This window comes from Plectropomus leopardus, unplaced genomic scaffold (assembly GCF_008729295.1).
Source record: "Plectropomus leopardus isolate mb unplaced genomic scaffold, YSFRI_Pleo_2.0 unplaced_scaffold25393, whole genome shotgun sequence".
In the NCBI taxonomy this organism is placed as follows: domain Eukaryota; kingdom Metazoa; phylum Chordata; class Actinopteri; order Perciformes; family Serranidae; genus Plectropomus; species Plectropomus leopardus.
Genome location: NW_024627594.1, coordinates 1 through 2,497, shown reverse-complemented (window position 1 = coordinate 2,497; position 2,497 = coordinate 1). Strand labels below are relative to the sequence as shown.

The window sequence follows — 2,497 nt, the reverse complement described above, 5'->3', positions numbered from 1 at the left end:
TTACAGTTATTATAACTGGATGTTATTTTTTCACAGATGAGGCTGAGGGAAAACAGAGGTGTACCTGACTCGCCCTGCAGTCCAGGAAATCCAATGAGTCCTTAAAGAAAGCAGAGAAGAAGAACGTTACTGTCCGAGGAATCGACTACGCAGACAAAACATCACACCATAAATCTGATCCAAAACAGGCTTTGAAACGATAAAAATCTAAACAAATATAACTTTTTTAACTCTTCATGTGTGTCTCTGTGATACCTTGTTCTCCTGGCACTCCTGTGGGTCCGCGGGGCCCCGCGACACCAGGCTGGCCCTTCAGGAAAATGTGTTTCCAAACCATCTGATTAAAAAACACAAACAAGTAGTTAACATGAAGACTGGCCTGTATACTGTTGGCCCCGCCCCCTTCTTTAAGGACCCCGTCTGAACGACGCAAGCCTCCGAAATGAAGTCAGTTCAGTTCACACGGTCCTGCTTTGGATATTCCTGCACGTTCTCGTTCCACAGCCGCCAAATACCACCGTCTCTGCAGTGATTTTGACTTCCGGGCGCTGGTTGCCATGTGCTTTTGTTGCCCTAGTATAACCCTGTGCAGCATCATCCCACCATGTGTTTGTGTCGGAGCGTCAGCAGCAGACACACACAGAAACCTGGAGCGTGATGTGTAGACGCAGAAGTCTTCTGTGAAGCGGCAACATGTGACGACTTGAGACGAGTGCGTATCTTATTCGGGCAGAATCGCCCGTCCTTGCTGTCAATCAACATTTGCACAAAAACAAAAAAAATCCATAAATGAAACGATGAGTCCAGACTCACCTCTCCGGGCAGACCTGGAAAACCTCGCTCCCCTTTCTCTCCCTGAAAACACACATCACAAACACTGTCACACAGTACTGCGTGTACTGCTGCAGTAATACTTCCTGCTCCTCATACAGTACGCACCGTGGCTCCATCGATACCTGGAGGGCCGAGGTACCCACGATCCCCTGGCTCGCCCTGCACACACACAGCTCAAGTTAACCCTCAGTGTATTTTAGACTTATTGTAGGAGCTGAGCTGCAAATTCACTGATTACACTCAGATACCCAATCTGGACTACATTTAGGACACATGCATCAACACACACACAGTTATCACAACAGGAAGAAGAAAAGTGTGTGAAATGCAGCAAATGGTCCCTGAGGGTTCATGTAGTTTCTCCAGCTGATCAGTGATCAGTTTTTGGAGTCTGAACGAACACGTTCTGGTATTACAGGCTGTCTGCATGTGATCAGTTAGCTCAGCATGTTACCGGTTCTCCCAGCTCTCCCGGGACGCCGTCCTTCCCTGGTTTACCCTGAAACACAAACAGCAAACATGTTAAACCAGGATTTTTTTTTTTTTTACATATGCTTGTTTCAAACACTGTGAAGCATTCATAATTAAATACAACTGAAAGATAAAAATAAAAAATAAAAGAAAACAACCCAAAAATAAGAAAAATATAAAATTAAAGCCTCTCCATAAAAATGTATGTCTTTATTTTAGATTTTAGATTTTTCTTGGAAAAATAATGTTTAAAAGGGCAAGAAATATAAATCTACATTATTATTATATAATATATATATTATATATATACTATTTTTTGTGGGGCAATTTTTGTCAAGTTGCGCATCGCCTTTTTCATCATGTCATATTCTTTAAAGGGGCAAAAAGGTGGCGTCCAATCATCATTCTTCAGTGTCGAATGACTCGCTGAACGCGCCCTTTGACTCGTTTTCAGCTAGAGAGAGCCGCCACATGTCTGAGGACTAGACTTTAATTTTCATCAAGTGAAAGTCTCCTGGAGTCTCTCTGTCTCACCAGGGAACCAGGATCTCCTCGCCCGCCCTTTCCTCCTTTAACCCCGACCTTCCCAGGCACACCCTGGAGAGGAAAACCAACACACACATCACTCTGATAACAACCAAAAAAGTCAATTACACAATATTTAACAATATTAAACATGGTTTTCTTAGCTGAGAGAATGATTCTGTGAGAAAGACACAGACGGACAGGCTGTCCAACTGTGAGACAGCTTTGACTTACAGGAAGTCCTTGACAGCCTTTGAATCCAACTTCACCTGGTTCCCCCTGAAACATAAAAACCAGAAACATCAAACCGGCAGCAGCTGAATGCAGATCCTTTACTTTAAAGTAGAGGCGGGCGATACGACAGAAATATCATATCACAAATTTTTAAAGGCAGGATCGCGACACAAACACACACACACACACACGCACACACAAACACACACACACACACACATAAAGACAGACAGACAGAGAGACAGAGGGACAGACGGACAGACCTTCAGTTCTTTGGGTCCTTCTGCGTACAGTTTAATTCCCTTCTGTCCCGGGATCCCTGGTGGGCCACGGTCACCCTGGCAACCAAACACAGCTGATGGTGATGATGATGGTGATGGTGATAATGGTGATGTTCATGGTGATGATGTTGATGGTGATGGTGGTGATGGTG

General features: G+C 44.3%; 1 protein-coding gene across 1 annotated transcript; it reads right to left on the bottom strand.

The window, feature by feature from the left end:
• Positions 1 to 64: 64 nt before the first annotated feature.
• Positions 65 to 2,402, bottom strand: LOC121966645 (otolin-1-A-like; the record flags this gene model as incomplete). Its single annotated transcript, XM_042516713.1, has 8 exons — positions 65 to 100; positions 256 to 337; positions 814 to 855; positions 940 to 993; positions 1,289 to 1,333; positions 1,840 to 1,902; positions 2,065 to 2,109; positions 2,328 to 2,402. Coding segments are annotated over 8 exons (442 nt in total), but the record flags the coding sequence as incomplete, so codon positions are not given.
• Between the last annotated feature and the right edge of the window lie 95 nt (positions 2,403 to 2,497).